Source organism: Centropristis striata, chromosome 3 (assembly GCF_030273125.1).
Source record: "Centropristis striata isolate RG_2023a ecotype Rhode Island chromosome 3, C.striata_1.0, whole genome shotgun sequence".
In the NCBI taxonomy this organism is placed as follows: domain Eukaryota; kingdom Metazoa; phylum Chordata; class Actinopteri; order Perciformes; family Serranidae; genus Centropristis; species Centropristis striata.
Window position 1 is genome coordinate 8,934,709 of NC_081519.1, and position 14,793 is coordinate 8,949,501.

General features: G+C 37.1%; 1 protein-coding gene across 1 annotated transcript; it reads left to right on the forward strand.

Annotated features, from left to right (window-relative positions):
• Positions 1-28: 28 nt before the first annotated feature.
• LOC131968477 (MAP kinase-activated protein kinase 2-like) lies at positions 29-9,428 on the forward strand. Its single transcript, XM_059329375.1, has 10 exons — positions 29-2,209; positions 3,418-3,557; positions 6,520-6,584; positions 6,663-6,742; positions 6,826-6,952; positions 7,143-7,218; positions 7,356-7,480; positions 8,255-8,340; positions 8,657-8,737; positions 8,828-9,428. The coding sequence occupies exons 1-10, from the start codon at positions 1,946-1,948 to the stop codon at positions 9,059-9,061; spliced, it is 1,278 nt and encodes a 425-aa protein (XP_059185358.1). The 5' UTR covers positions 29-1,945; the 3' UTR covers positions 9,062-9,428.
• The last annotated feature ends 5,365 nt before the right edge of the window (positions 9,429-14,793 follow it).

Genomic DNA, 14,793 nt, shown 5'->3' on the forward strand with positions numbered 1-14,793 from the left:
GAAGAAAAAAAACAACCAGGATGCCAAAGTTTTGGTCACAGCTGACAGCAACAAAGTAACAAGTTTGTTCTTGTCTTTAACAGCACATATTTTTCACTTTCATTGCTGCTTTCAACCAAGTTTTTGCACCTTGCCATTAAGCAACCAGTGACAGAAACCTACTATAAATGTCAGATTTTTTAAAGATATCTTGGCAGCTTTGTGGTGCCGAAACCATAGGTGGACTCAGGCTGTCTGAGGGGCTGGGCGAAAAAAATAAAAATAAAATAAAAAGTGGAAAGAAAGCTTTCTCTCCATCTTGTTTTCTCCGCTGGAAGGGAGCTGCAGAGGGCACATCATTATGCTTTATTGACTGGAAGTTCACCCTAAGTCAGAGTACTTGCTTTTGACTACTCATTAGTTGCACAATGGCTGTTTCCTGTCTGCTGAGTCTGTTTGTAGGGGGGCAGTATGGTGATGTAACAGGGTCAGGGGTCAGTAATCACATGGCATAAAGTTTTAAACACAAGCAGATAGATCAAGTCTGCAGTTACCTACATCAGTTGATATTTCAAAACCTTTCAAACTTTTGGAGCCTTAATACTTTCTGAATCAGACATTCTACTTCGTATGAACGGTTATGTTAAAAAAGGCTAGTACCATTGGATATTATAATCAGTGAAATCATATTTAGATTTTTTTCCCTCACTTTAATCAGAAATAATGAGTCAGTCTCTCAAAATAATATCTTGATATCAGTGGTGGAATGTAACTAAGTGCATTTACTCAAGTAATTTAATTTTGAGGTACTTGTACTTCACTTGAGTATTTCTATGTTATGTAACTTTATACCTCTACTTCACTACATTTTGGGCCAAATATTGTACTTTTTACTCCACTACATTTAGCTGACAGCTTAAGTTACTAGTTACTTTTTCAAGATTTAACATGAAAAAAAAAAAGATAAATTTAAAGTTTATTTAAGTTAAAGTTTAATTAGACATTTGTTTTTAAATTATACCTCATAACATATATAAGTAGTTAAAATAAGCCCCATATTTACAAAATTAAAATGCTGCTTACATAAATGCATCAATAAAAATAATCCAATAATATATTTGGAATATATATATATAACAATGTGAGTGTGGCCATTCTGCATAACAAGTACTTTTAATTCTGATACTTTTTGATGCTAATACTTTTGTACTTAAGTAAGTTTTGAATGCAGGACGTTTACTTGTAGTGAGAGTAATTTCACAGTGTGGTATAGTACTTTTTTACTTAAGTAAGATATCTGAATCCCCCCTCCCCTCATTTACAAATGAGGTAGCATCTTAAAAAAATAACAAACTTTCACAAAAACACTAATTTTGAAAGAAGTTTATCGTTATTTTAAGATTCCAGCTCATTATTTCGAGACAGTTCCTCATTATAATTATTATTATTATAACTTATAGGATGAGTTTTTTCTTTTACTGGTGGACTCTTACTGGTACCCTGCCGTGCGTCTTTACGCGTGGTTGTTCCTTTAAGAAACTGAATTTGAGCCGCTCCGCACTGACGTAAGGGAATTGGAGAGGTTGGTGTACCCCGCAGGAAGAGCCAGATAAACCGTGATGAGGACCAGAAAGGGGGAACAGATTTTTGTAGCATTTCTCTTTTCTCTCAGTCATTTAGTGAACTGTTCTCTCTCTACTGTACATACATCCGGATCAGTTGGGATCTTGTAAAGTTCTCCATGCCAAAATAACGGTACCGGCTCAGACCTCCGCCCTTTTTGTATTGTAGGGAGGTTTTATAGATTGCATATCTCATTTTGTTCGCACAGTGTGAGGCGAGGTGTTTCTTCGGTCTACAAGAGAAAGTCCTCAGGACATACGCGGATGAACTAGGATGACACCGGATATTTTCTGCGGCAGACATTCTTGACTCTGCATCACTGTTGGTTTTTTCAGCAAAAAAAATGCATCATAACCAGGAGGAGCAGCCGGCAAATCCAATTACTGCGCAGCACGGGACAGGGCACCGCAGTGACTCCAACAGCCTGGGGAGCAGCTTGGACGGCGGCCCCGCTGACCTGCAGCCACCTGCTTACTGCAAACTGGAGTTCAGGAGACATGCAGTGACAGATGACTATAAAATCACAGCCCAGGTTCTTGGCCTGGGAATCAACGGCAAAGTGCTGGAATGTTATTGCAAGAAAACGGGAGAAAAATGCGCCCTCAAGGTGTGTGTTTGTGTGTTTGTGTGTTTTTTGTTGTTGTTTTTTTAACCCTGTGTGATGTGAACAGTCCTCTGGAGGCTGCTGCCACTGGAAAGAAAGAGAGCACACATCAATTATTCATTTCCTCTCTGTGATCTCCTCCATTTCATGTTCACTAGACATGTGTCCATCATTAAGCTTTATGATTCCTCCCTCATGTAAAATGTCCAATCATTTTGAGTTTGTATGATGTGTTATATGATGTGATGCGGATTAAATATGCATTCATGAAGCTGTAATCTGAAGGAAAATTGAGTAACTGAGCAGCCCAGACAGTGTCTGTCAGACAGTGATGTGCTGTCTGGGGAGCTTCACACAGTTTCCACTCTGTGATTGTTGTGTGGACAATGACCTGCCTTGTTAACACTTTACATAATCATCTGACATTTAACACAAGTTAAAATGTGCATTTTATTACCCATCTGCACAGACCAAATAAACCTTTAATAAGTATCCAGCGTATTACATGTTTACAGTGATTTTTTAAAAGCCAATTTGAAAATATGAGAAATTTAGAGTTGGTAAGTCAATAAACAGATGACTGTATGGTTGCAGCAAAGCCTTAAGAAAACACAAACAGGAAGAGCCGCCCCATGAGTGCCTCTGCATGTTTTCTTTGGGATCTCATTGGTGGTAAACCACAACCAAAAAGGTACAATGAAATGTGAAGAGCTAGCTCTGTCTGAGGAAGTAATCTTGTTGACTGTGAGTGGTAATGCTGTGATTTGTGTAAAAAAGGCTTTAGAGGAAAGTCATGCCTTTATAAACACTATTTTTTCCTCAGTCAGGGCTCAAAATGCTTTGTAATGTCCACAAGGATTTGAGGCTTGGGTCTGTATGTTGAGGAGAATAGGATATCCTACTCCTGGCTGCAGCACTGAGCCTTTAAAGACAGAGCACAATGCTAAATGCAGCCTTAAAGTATTCACTCTTAATGTCCTGTCTAGAAAATGTAGATTAATGGCTTTAATAGCTGCCACTAATCCTGCTGTAAACAGTGAGTGTCTTCACAATAAGACGTGTTTGTCTCTGTATGGGTTTATTGATTTCAGGACAAGGACGTCAAACTAATTCCTTTATATTTCCATCAAGCTTATCCATCTTTCAGACTGGATACCTGTAAACAAATACGAAGCATTTCATTGATTTATGTCTTTGGTTTTGTGGAGCAGATCCTGTACGACACTCCTAAAGCCAGACGGGAGGTCGAGCTGCACTGGCGAGTTTCAGGAGGTCCCCACATCGTCCGAATACTCAGCCTGTATGAGAACATGCACCAGGGGAAGAAATGTCTCCTCATCATAATGGAGTGGTGAGCATTATATGTTATTTATTGTCTGCTTTTTATAGGCCTTTAACTCTCATCCTACCAACATATTTAACATACAAGGACTACATATTATACTAGAAGAATAAACTATTATTCATTTGCTTCAATAGATGTTTCTTACATCCATTGAAGCAAAATTTACTTATTTCTTATTTGCTATGTAATTAATGTCACCTAAAAAAACATATTTATTTTTTCGAACGTTACAGTTAATTAGCATATAGCATAACACTTTTATCTGAAGTACAGTCCACATTAATACTTAAACATTAATTTATTATGCTTTTATTCTGGTAAAGTTTTAGTTTTAGTTAGTTAGGTGGGGTTTTTTCAGGATATTTAAAATAAACAAACTCAGCAAATAGTTTACTCTATTAAAACTGCAGGCAGAATGAGGTCCTTTCGTCTTCTCTGTGTTTTTTTTTTTTAAGAGAACTTAGTAAAACAGACACTGAAAACAATGTTGTGAAGTCATTAGGGAACATGTTTATTGACAAATTCATAAAAAAATGGAATAATAGAATAAAGTACCTGTGAGATATGACAGTGATTATAACTCGGGGTGCCCCAGTCAGTCTTAAAGGAATGCTAAGATAGATTTTATGTGTATTTTCTATAATGAAGAACAGCTTTGTTTTCATTTAGGCATTTGCAAGCAGCAGAGAGACAGACTGTGAAGTCATGCATTATGCAGCTGCTTCACATGTGAAAAATGAAACAACTCCTGTGATGCTCTGTTCAGATGTTATTCTGTCTAGAAATGTCTGGATGATATTTAAATCCAGCTGAGTTTGATTTCTGCTCACACCTGGGAGAAGGATGCAAATCAAAAGTATCTTGAGTGACCACTTGGGATTGGAATTAAGTTTTGCATTTGCATTTGCATTTGATTTCAGGAGAAACTACTAAACAAAAACAAAATACAGTTGTTCACATCTGTACTTTATCATACTTTTTGTTTATCATTTTATTTGTAGATGAAACAACATTGAAATCCTAATTGTTTTGCTCCTGGAACATCCTCCACACCTCCGTTTGTGGTTGTAGATAATGAATGGGGGTCTGAACTTATTCTTTTTCTGGGTTTGATGAAAAATATTCTCTTTAAAGTCCCGCAGTAAACATTGAAAAAGACTTTGACCTTCAAATCCATTTTCTTTCCCACAAAGTCTACTTATGTCTTTGATATTTTATATTCCTTAGGGATCAATTATGCCATTTTATGTCTTTTTCCATTCATATCTTCCCCTTTGTTTAAATTTAACTTGTGCAGATAATTAAAACTCAGACTGAAAGACAAAGCGAAAGCAAAAGTGAGACATGACAGTGCAGAGCAGCAGAGGCATGAGATGGTAATGTTCCCATGCACACTGTTTGCCAGCCTTGTTCTGCTTTTTATGCACATTATGCATTGGCTGCATTGTGTTCAAACCTGCATTTAGCACCGTCCACTTGTGATTTGGACAGCACATAGTACTGTGCAAAGGTTTTAGGCAGGTTTGAAAAAATGCCAAGAAGAATTGGTGCTGGTTTGAAGGCAAAAGGTGGTCACACTAAACATTGATTTGATTTAGATGATTCATCTGTTCACTCACTTTGGATTCTCTTTACTGATAAAAAATAAACTATTGACATTCTTATTTTTGAAAGCATTCTTATTTTTACATCATTCTTTCACACCTGCCTAAGACTTTTGCACAGTACTGTATTTATGCATATTTAATAGTTAACATGGCCTGACAGAATCCAGTTTTATTGAAATTTGGAAACATTTTCTGATGCAGAGCTACACCAGAAACTGTATTTTGAAATAAAGTAAGACCAATATTATTGGTCTGTCACAGACATGTTGGTATCAGACAATGTTTTGATATGCAAGGAAATAATAAAAAAAAGCTTTTTACAGAATAGATAATGCAAAAAACAAGAAGCTTGGGGTGATTTAGATATGATGGTAGATTTTTTCTTTTCTTTTTAAAAAAATGTATTCTTTATTTAAATGGTCAGAAATTGACTAGAGCTGAACATACAGTACTATAGAGCTACTTATTATTGTTAATTCTTCATTCATTTATTTTGCAGTGTTCAATTCTACAATCAGATGACAATATAACACACTGCATGAATAATGTATATATTATTTACTAAAGGTATTTGATTTAGAAAGCAGCCTTCTGAATACCTCTGCATACAGGAGTTTTTTTTCAGGAACGACAATAACCCGGGCATGTTTAATTAGCCAAAAGTGTCAGAAGCAAAAACATCCCAATAAACATTGTTTATATTTCATTAATAACTCTTACTATTACTAACCATCTCAATCAATATTTAGTGCAATGGTGTTCTTTACCTTTCACAGATCATGGTTCAATGAGAAAAAGTAACTTGTTTTTCATAAAACATGCATGTTAAAACTTTTTTTAATGTGCATTGGAAAGACCTACATATAATATACAATGGTACACATAACATTGATTTTTCTTAAAATGTTATTTTACATTGTCAATTTTTTTCTTTTTATGAAAAAATACGTTTAACATTTTTTTTTTTTTTTTACTTTGAAATGGGTCAATTTGACCTGCAACATATGAGGAGGGTTAACATAGAAACATAAAATGTAAATTCACCACATCAGCCACCATATCAGCAATCAGTGAATCTTTATTTTCTTTGCATTATCTGTTTCAAAATCCCATATCATGATTTGTAGAAACGTTATATTGTGAAACTAACACGATGGTTTGTTACTTTCCCCTTCACACGTCCACAGTTTGAGTCATCTGGCTCTGCCGTGGCTCAGACGACTGGACTCATCTGAGCAATTAATCATGACTCACAATGACTTGCTTTGTTGTCAAACCACGGTTGCAGTAGAGAACTGTGGCTGTTTGCCAGCAGTCCCCTCGCTGCCCCAGTTCTGATTTCTTTGTTAATTTTGTCCCAGCATGGAGGGAGGGGAGCTGTTCAGCCGCATTCAGGCCAGAGGGGACCAGGCCTTCACAGAGAGAGGTGGGTAACAACTCACATTAAGCAGTTTAAACGCATCAGTCTTTATACTGTTACATCCATATCGTGTCTTTCCATCAGAGGCGTCAGAGATCATGCATGACATCGGCACGGCCATAGAGTACCTCCACCACATGGACATTGCTCACAGGGATGTAAAGGTGGTGCTGTTGTCAGAATAAATTAATTTCTAGCTAAAAAGATTGTTTTTGAATCTCTAATTCACTCTATTTTGCTCAAGCAGCCTGAAAACCTGCTTTATACCACCAAGGAGAGTAACGCCACACTGACACTGACTGACTTTGGCTTTGCTAAAGAGACGATACTGCACAACTCCCTCCAAACTCCCTGTTACACTCCATATTATGTTGGTGAGTGTTTGCTCTCAGTGTTAGTGAAATCTGCAGGTGCACTGCACAGTGTATAAATGTACTATTACTTGGTTTTTTGGATATGGTCCCTGTCATTCACTCTCATGTTGTCCACATGTGTCTGCATATTGATCTGCTTTTGTGTGTGTCTGCCTTGTTGTTTTATTTCTGTATCTATCTGTCCACTCAGCCCCAGAAGTGCTTGGGCCAGAGAAATATGACAAATCATGTGACATGTGGTCTCTAGGGGTAATAATGTACATTCTGTGAGTATTATGTCCGTCTGCAACCGGTTCAACTTAATGAAGCATTTATGACTATTCTGGTATACTGTATATTAATGTGATTTTTGGTTCAAGAGGACATAAAAGTAAAATAGTCTCTTCTTCTTCTCTGTTTCTAGTCTGTGTGGGTTTCCTCCGTTCTACTCAAACACAGGTCAGGCCATCTCTCCTGGCATGAAGCAGAGGATCAGGTTGGGCCAGTATGAGTTCCCCAACCCAGAGTGGGCTGACGTTTCTGAAGAAGGTCAGGCTTTGGGCTTAAAATTCATAAATATCAAGGACAACATTTCAAAACTTTAATGGACTTGTGCAAATTTTTATTCCAAGTTCTTTTTTGTATAAATACCAGCAGAAAGCATAAGTCACGAATACATATTGCATACAATAAATCGTATTGACACGGTTGCCCATAAAGTTTGAATGATTTTGTTTTCAGACACAATCCTGTTAATTGTGGTTTCATTGTCATTGTGATATGTTTAGAAGAGATTGATTAATAAAGTTTTGAGAAGATATACACTTTATTTGTCAATAGTAAATCACATTGTCACAATCATTTCAGAAAGAGGTAAACTATATATATTTTACTACAACTTCATGAGCAACCGTGTATATACACATTTGTCTGTTTCCAGTTCAAATCTGCAATAATCCATATGTTTAAATTAACAATGGAACAAAAGACAGTGAAAGGGATGCAAGCAGCAGCTACAAGACAAAAATAGAAAAGGGAAAAGCTGCAAAATGTCCTCAAAGAGACATAAAATAATTATAAAAATGGGACAAAACAACCACAGACCAAAAAATAACTACAAAAAGACCAAAACTATTAGAAAGTGACCCAAAACAATGACAACGAGACACAAAATAACAACAAGAAACAGACACTAAACCACAGAGATGCACTCACACAATGTGTTTGAAAGTTCCAAAACAACCTGCACAAAAACTCCAGTCATTACATCATATTGGGTCCTAAACTTACTGTGTTCAATTCTGGTTGTTGTGTGTTTTGTAGCCAAACAGCTCATCATTCAGCTGCTGAAGACAGACCCTAATGAGAGGATGACCATCGGACAGTTCATGAACTATCCTTGGATCAGCGTAAGTTATCACTCTATCACTTTGCTTGTAGACCTGTGTGTTGTTCCTCCTTTTATTCATTAATTCAATTCAATTCAATTCAACTTTATTTATAGAGCGCATTTCCTGCACAAGGCAGACTCAATGTGCTTCACAATGTATACACATAATTACAGTTAAAAAAAAAAAAAAAAAATCAATTACAAATGAATTGAAGAGTTCAGGTAGACAAGCTATTCCATATTCACCACATATACACTTACTTACTCACACATGTGACATTTACTCACACATGTGACATCTGACATAGATTTGTGTGGTTTTTTTTACACTGCAGCAGTCAATGGTCGTCCCTCCGACTCCCCTCCACACCTCTCGTGTCTTGACAGAGGACAAGGAGCTGTGGGACGATGTGAAGGTGGGACTAGATCTGTTTTTTTTTCTCCAGAATATGACCACAAGGTGGCAGTAAAGCCCCAGGTTTACAGCACAAAATGTCTCCCAACAGGAGGAAATGACCAGTGCCTTGGCCACCATGCGTGTCGACTACGACCAGGTGAAGATCAAAGACCTGGACACGTCCAACAACCCTCTGCTCAATAAGAGACGGAAGAGGCCCGTGCCTGGAGGAGCTGACAGCGGAGGAGATGGTCCTGGGGGAGACGGAGGAGTGGTGTGTAACAGCAACAGAGAAGTTTCGTTTTCTGAAGAGCACGGGGAAATGATTATTGGACAGAAGTAGCATAAAACCACAAGAGCCAAACTGAGCTGTTTCCACATCTACATATCACTTATCTCGTCTTTTTTCGTATCACTGCACTCAATAGTCTAATTCATGTCATTTATTTTCATTTGTACCACTCTATCATTCGAAATAAAGTTGTTTTTTATGTTTTACAGCTTTGTTGTATTGTCGGAAACATTAGCTGATGCAGTTTGTTTGACATTGAGACAGTTTTTGTTGCTGTCTGGTGAAAATGGAGCACAGAGATTTCGTGGCAGTGTGAGAAATGTGTTCACTTTGCCGCAAACAAAGAAAGACTGTATGTGGAAGTCATAAAATATATTTATTAGGCAAGTTTACATTCAACTCATAAGTCCTCTAGGGGATATTTATGAGGGTATTGTAACATGCACATTCACAGGACATTGAAACTTTGAGAGGTCAGGGTGATAACATCCTTCTTGCATTTACCAGACATTTGCACTGAGAGCCTTAGCTAAACTGTAAATACTGTCTATATAACAGTGACTCATTGAGTTTTTGGCAGCAAGATAAATATCTACTTTTGCAATAGACTGATGATTCAACTGAGGAAAATGGAAACACTTCAGTTAGCAGGATCTATGGCCGTGCAAACCCAACACCACTGTTAATCTTTTATGCGCACAGGATAATAGCCGGTGGTAGAAAATGTGCTCCAATGTCTGAAGACTCTGTTACAAGCAACGGTCTCACAGTTTCTTCAAGATTATACTTAAGTAGAAGTAAGCAAAATATAATCAATGTGTAGAACAAAACATGCTCATTACACAGCAGAATCAGCGTTATCATATATTATTCATAACATAGCTGAAATGACCAGACGACTAATGCCCATAAGAAAAATAACTATTTCCAAAGCAACTATTTAGATGACAGATTAATCCTTAATGTGATTTCTCTAATGCCACAAATTGCTGTTTTCAGCATCTTGAATATGAATATTTCCTGCTTTTCTCTGTTTTATATATATATTATTTAACTGAATATCTTTTATACACAGATCGAGTGGAGTCGGAGTGGAGCTTATTCAAACTACTCAATATATTGTTAGTAAATTTAATCTACAATAGATTTTATAATTTAGGTGGCATTATATGCAAATACTCAAATAAAGAACAAGTACCTCAAACTGAATTTAAGTACACTTTAAGAGTCAATAATATATATTTTTTACCATCGGTTGTAGATTATGTGTGTTTAAGAGTTTGATGCTGGGACACAACAGTGACAGTGTCAGTTATAATAAATAATAAAACTTTACTAATTTATTCATAGTTAATCTCTAATTATGAGATCCCAGAAAAACTCAGCGGAGTTACAAAAACTTTATGGTTAAACATGCATAGTTTTAAGCGTATGTTTTTAACAAAAGTGCTCAGTTAGGGAAGCCACAGAGTAAACATACCGTACACCAAGTCAAATATATTTGCATTATAACCAGCTGCAATGGAAATGTTGTGTCAGTGAGTGTGTCGTGTGGTGACAGCGGTGCTGAGCAGAAGGTGAAAACTTGTCTCGGTCTTGTTATGGCATCCAGTCTGATTCCTGGATGTCATGTAATGAGCGACCTGCTGACAATCCGTGAGAAAGGTATCCTCTTCACTCTGCTGGAGCCTCAGTGTCAGGTCAGTTCATTACTCTCACTTCACATTAGCAATAATTTACCTCAGGCTTTCTCTGTCTTTATGAACATTTGAACCATCCAAATCAAATGGATGTGTAACACTGGTATATGTACTTGCTGTTGCCATAAGTTAACATTTTAAGATTTAATGGATGAATGAATATCATCCTGAAAAAAGGTGTATATTTGTAAAGTATTATTTAATCTATGAAGTTGAACATGATGTTCTTGTGTTTCCTGGAGTTGTGTTTGTGTAATCAGTAACATTTATCACAGGTGGATGAATGGGCTTTCTGTGAGGGCTGTTTTGTTTACGGTCAGTATGTGCTGCTGGTTTTGCCTCACGCTTCAACACTGTGTTATCAGAGCAGGTGCTGCATGATGAACAAAGAAGTAAATAGTGAAATAAATGGAGAGAAAAGAAAGAAAAATAGAGGGGAATATAAAAAATAGGTAAGACATAATAAATACAATATCAGTAAGTCCACAAAAACAACATCAATGACATGTTCATTTTTGGAAAATAAAAAGCAATGTAAGTAGTTATTGGTTTTTAAGATTTAGATTATATGAAATGTCAGGGTGTCTGCCGTCTGTGATAAAGGTTGAAGATGACACAGAAAGATAAAAAAACATTACAGAAAATAAAAACTTTAAATTAGCCCCAAAATGAGAGATGGTTTTATAGACAGGTATAACAGTGTGTCGTCAGCGTATCTTAATATAAAGATTGGATCCTTATCCTGCAACCCCACATGCAGTGGTGTAAAAAGTATTCAGAATGCTTACTTAAATTAAAGTACTAATACCACACCTTGTAATAACTCCACTACAAGTAAAAGTCCTGCATTCAAAACTTACTGAAGTAAAAGTAAAAGTACTCGTTATGCATAATGGACCCATACTTATACATATTCTAAATATGATATTGGATTATCACTATTGGTGCTGATTTATGTAAGCAGCATTTCAACAACACTTTTGAGGTTTAATTAAAAATTATTTTTATGCTAAATCTCGACCTGACAAGTAACTAAAGCTGTCAGCTAAATGTAGTGTAATAGAAAGTACAATATTTGCATTAAAATGTAGTGGAGTAGAAGAATAAAGTTACATAACATAGAAATACTCAAATGAAGTACTTCAAAATTGTAATTGGTTACATTACACCACTGCCCACGTTTTGTGTCTTTTTTGCATCCATGGTGATGTCGGACCTGAATGAGTGAGCCTAGTTTATGTCAGGGCTGTCATATAATGGGAAGTTAAATGGATCATTTCCCAACATAATCAGCCTCTAAAAAGAGGTCACGGTCTCTCTGAGGAGCTGCCTCTCTGCTTTCTGAAACTAAACCAGAATGTCTCAAAGGTTACTCTGAGTCATAAAAGACATGAGATGTTTTATTTTTTTTTTAATGTTAAGGAAGGGTTAAAGGCTACATGGAAAATACCAGTGGAAAAACTAGTTGTAGGGATGATATAAACACTTTTTTCAGGACCTCCCAGTGGAATCATTGTAGTCTGCTCTGGTAATAGGATGATGTGCAAAATTCAATTATTTTCGGTGGTGTACTTTCAGATGATTAAAACTACAGTAGCACAGGTGCTAGTGGCTAAAGAGGGTGAGAGTCCAGGCTGGAGTTGTCTGGGTTGTGGCGCAGTGTGTCTTATTGAGGACACATTCATTCACACCTACTTCCTGCGTCTGTACTGTGTCAAGGTAAGAGAACTGATTAGAGATACTCCATCTGCCCACATCTACTAGCACATCCCTCAATGTAGTGACATTTTAGCTTTATTTTCTGTGTAGGAGTTGCATGTAAGCATGTTCTGTTTCCTTTGATTTGCAATTTCCTTTTGTAACAATGTCTTGGAGGGTGTGCCTGTACTTTTCCTCATTTAACTGCTAAAACAGAAATTCATAACAGCTTTCCTTTCTTCCTTCCTTTATCTTTTCCTTGAACACAGCTTGCAAAGTTAGCGTGGGAGCAGGAGCTGTACATCCCGTTCAAGTACACTGCAACTCGCACGTTCTTCCACACGTTCCCTGCAGATGTAAGCAACTCTGTTTCAGCATAGCTTTGCATTAGTTTTGAGTTGGTTTAAGGTGGATTTACTGTGTTTGCACAGGATCACCAGGTAGGCCTCAATTTTGCAAATGAGACTGAGGCAGAGGAATTTCATCTGGCAGTGAAGGCTGTCCAAAGAAACCAAGGTTAGAATAACAACCAATAGAAGACTATCAATACATTTCAAAGGTTTTTTTGTTCTCTTCGCATGAAAGCACCTTCTTTCAATTCTCACTGGCTCTTCTTACATCTTCTGTTTTGCAGAAAAGATGCCCAGGATGACTGAAATTACACATGCTGAAAACGAGTCAACAAGTGATGCACCTGATTCAGGGTGAAAAAACAGATGCAATTTCATAGACCTAAGAAGAGAAGAGAGCAGAGGATTAAAGTGATTGTTCACTTTGTCTGTTTTGTAGAATTAACTCACTTGACCATTTGGAGAAGAAGAAAAATCCATACACGGAGGCACCATCCACAACAGATACACCAACCACTGGTTCAGTAAGTCAAGTCATACAGTGAAACAGCCTACATGAGCCAAACACTCAAACAGGCTGAAATTAAAATTGTCTCAGTTTTTCAGTGTGGAAACCACATGCTTAATCAGTCCATATACTGTACCTTGATGTGTCTGCTTGATGTAGTTTGGGGATCTGGACCCCACTATGAGGAAGCTGTTCATACAGTCACAACTCACTGAGGATGACCTGGAAGACAAAGACATCTCTGGAGCTGTTAACAGCATCAACCAATATGGAGGACTAAAGGCTGTGCAGAAAGAGCTAAGGAGCAGAGGTACCGTACTATGGTGGAAGAAGTATTCAGATCCCTTTCTTAAGTAAAAGTACTAATATGACACTGTAGAATTACTCCACTACAAGTAAAAGTCCTGCATTCAATACTTTATTAAGGAATAGTATCAGCATCAAAATGTACTTAAAGTAGCAAATGCATTCTGCATAACAAGTACTTGTTATGCAGAATGGCCCCACTCAGATTGTTAAATATATTCAATTTATGTAAGCACCATTTTATCTGTTTCATATACTGTTATCTGGTTTAATTTATAAAAATGTGTAATCACTTTAAATTGATCATGTTTTTTTTAATCTTAAATCTTGACCTGAAAAGTAACTAAAGCTGTTAGCTAAATGGAGTGTAGTAAAAAGGGCAATATTTGCTGTTAATATGTAGTGGAGTAGAAGTATACAGTTAAATAAAATGGAAATGCTCAAGTAAAGTACAAGTATCTCAAAATTGTATTTAAGTACAGCACTTGAGTAAATTTACTTAGTTACATTCCACCACTGTATTTACTTTATCTTGGAATATGTTCATATTATGCTTCAAACCTAAACATTTAAAAGTAACACAGGACCTTTTTTGGTTGATGCCTTTGCATATTTACAGGCACAATGTCACAGACATTGCCCAGAGCTGCAGGGGCGTCCATCTCCCTCGCTCTAAAGAAAGGGCCTTTGCCACCGGTTCCCTCCATCAAAGGCAGAACCAACTCCCAGAAGACAACACATTGCACAGACCAGATCCCCCCTTGGATCCCTCCTCCTCCATCTACTCCTGCTCCAGTTCTCTCAGAGAGGCTCAGAAAAAGTTTAAGTTTAAAACCTGTAAGTGGACCACAAAGGACACATGCTGTGACAGTTCTGTAGATTTTAATATGTAAACTGTGTGGTCTGTGTGATGTTGACTTTGTTTGTGTTGTCAGGTGGGCTCCTTGGCAACTGCAGACAGTGGTGACCTTGTACTGAGTGCACTGAGAGACGTGCTCAGACAAAAGAAGTTAGCCCAGCAAAAGACAGGTGAAGATGGGAGTCAAACAGAGCCGGACTTGAACAGTGACAAGCACCTTTAAAGAAACTTCTATGTAACGGTGTGTCATTAAGAATAAGTGATGCAGCCGAGATGCTGCTTTTGTATTTTATTCTCACACAAGGTAATTTTACCTGTCAATCACAAGTTAATGCTGCACCTCACATCTCATTGTGTTCACA

Excerpts from the sequence above, each read along its gene's own strand:
- LOC131968477 (XM_059329375.1), top strand. The coding sequence starts at position 1,946 with ATGCATCATAACCAGGAGGAGCAGCCGGCAAATCCAATTACTGCGCAG. Across the intron at positions 6,585-6,662 it reads CCAGGCCTTCACAGAGAGAG|AGGCGTCAGAGATCATGCAT; the intron begins GTGGGTAACAAC and ends TCTTTCCATCAG. Across the intron at positions 6,743-6,825 it reads TTGCTCACAGGGATGTAAAG|CCTGAAAACCTGCTTTATAC; the intron begins GTGGTGCTGTTG and ends TTGCTCAAGCAG.